This window comes from Gekko japonicus, unplaced genomic scaffold, assembly GCF_001447785.1.
Source record: "Gekko japonicus isolate JY-2015 unplaced genomic scaffold, Gekko_japonicus_V1.1 scaffold1520, whole genome shotgun sequence".
Classification (NCBI taxonomy): domain Eukaryota; kingdom Metazoa; phylum Chordata; class Lepidosauria; order Squamata; family Gekkonidae; genus Gekko; species Gekko japonicus.
In genome coordinates, this window is record NW_015177060.1 from 388,278 (window position 1) to 389,726 (window position 1,449).

The 1,449-nt window shown below is 58.7% G+C and overlaps 1 protein-coding gene and 1 non-coding gene across 2 annotated transcripts in view; both read left to right on the top strand.

The window, feature by feature from the left end:
- The window catches only part of LOC107124674 (monocarboxylate transporter 8-like), a 24,169-nt gene that overhangs the window by 19,203 nt on the left and 3,517 nt on the right, over positions 1-1,449 (top strand). The window contains exon 4 of the mRNA XM_015428165.1: positions 615-843. Coding sequence (XP_015283651.1) covers positions 615-843 — 229 coding nt within the window. The remainder of the gene's footprint in view (positions 1-614; positions 844-1,449) is intronic.
- Positions 1,229-1,300, top strand: TRNAA-UGC. The gene has a single exon. It is a non-coding gene; the product is annotated as a tRNA-Ala (tRNA).

Here is a 1,449-nt window from a genome sequence, read left to right on the forward strand (position 1 = left end):
GTTGCCGGGGGGGGGGGGGGTGTGCCTGTGGGCCCCAGGGTGACCACTAATGCCTTTTTCTTGGTGCCCGCCCAGTGTTTTCAGGGAGTGGGCGGGGCCAGGTACGGTTTTGGGAGATTTGATCGGCCGTGCAGATTTTCTGTCATGTTACCTGGAGTTCCTGAAGTTAAGCGGTGGCAATCATTTTGTGGCTGGCTACACCTCCTGTGGCAGCCCTCTGCACATGGAACTTCCTGGGCGGCGGTTGTGCTGACCTTACTGCAGAACAGAACCTTTGGGGAGTGGTGAACAGGGGCGACAGTGTCCGCTGAGGAGCAGGGAGATCGAGGCTCACATCCTCCATTTGCTGTGGAAGTTGCTAGGAGAGGCTTTTTCTCGCAGGCTTTTCCCTCAACACAGAGTTCGTGTGAGGATTGAGAGCCAGAGGGGGGGAAACGAAACACTGCACGCTTTCCTGAACTCCGGAGAGAAGCAGCAGAATAAAGCCGAGATGGGCAGTGGGCGGCCCTCCCTCTGTCTGATCTGCGGTGTGCTTGGACTCCAGACCCTGCTGGGTGGGGGCTCTCTCTCTCCAGCCGTCCCACCTCAACAGCACCCCTGCTTTGCCTCCCCAGGTGGCCTCCTTCATCCTCTTGGGCATCTTGTGCATGATGATCCCGCAGTGCCGAGAGTTCTGGGGCGTCCTGGTCGTCTGCCTCTTCCTGGGACTTTGCGACGGACTCTTCATCACCATCATGGCCCCCATCGCCTTCGAGCTGGTTGGGCCCATGCAGGCCTCTCAGGCCATCGGGTACCTCCTGGGACTCATGGCCATCCCCATGACAGCAGGGCCCCCGATCGCAGGTCAGTCACAGGCGCGCCCTCCCGGGGGGAGCTCCGCCCTCTGGAGTCAGGGAATGCTCACCTCCGCCGCTCCTTGCAGCCGGCCCAGGTTTTGTAGAGTTCTTGACAAAAGGGCGTAATGCACGTGGTGCCCATGGCCTGCCACACTTTCCCTGGCACACGCCAGGTGTTTCACAGTGCGGGCGGGGGACAGCAAAGGCTTCTGGTTGGACACCGCTCTGGCAGTAGCTGTGGGACTGAAGGGTAAACTGTGGCAGCCATTTGGTGGCTGGCTGTGCCCACCATACTGTGTCGGAATGCCAAAGGTGCCCACAGACTCAAAGAGGTTGGAGACCCTTGCACTGAGTCGTGGCTTAGCCCTGTTTTGGAGTATGATTATGAGGGAGGAGCCGTGGCTCAGTGGTAGAGCATCTGCTTTGCATGCAGAAGGTCCCAGGTTCAAGCCCTGCCGGCTCCAGTTTCATAAAGGCAGGGCTTTTTTTGTAGAAAGAGCCCAGCAGGAACTCATTATCATAATAGGCCACACCCAACAGCACAAACATATTTGCATATTAGGCCACACCCCCATGGCTTCCCTTGGCTTGCCTGGACGCCCCGCAACTGTGG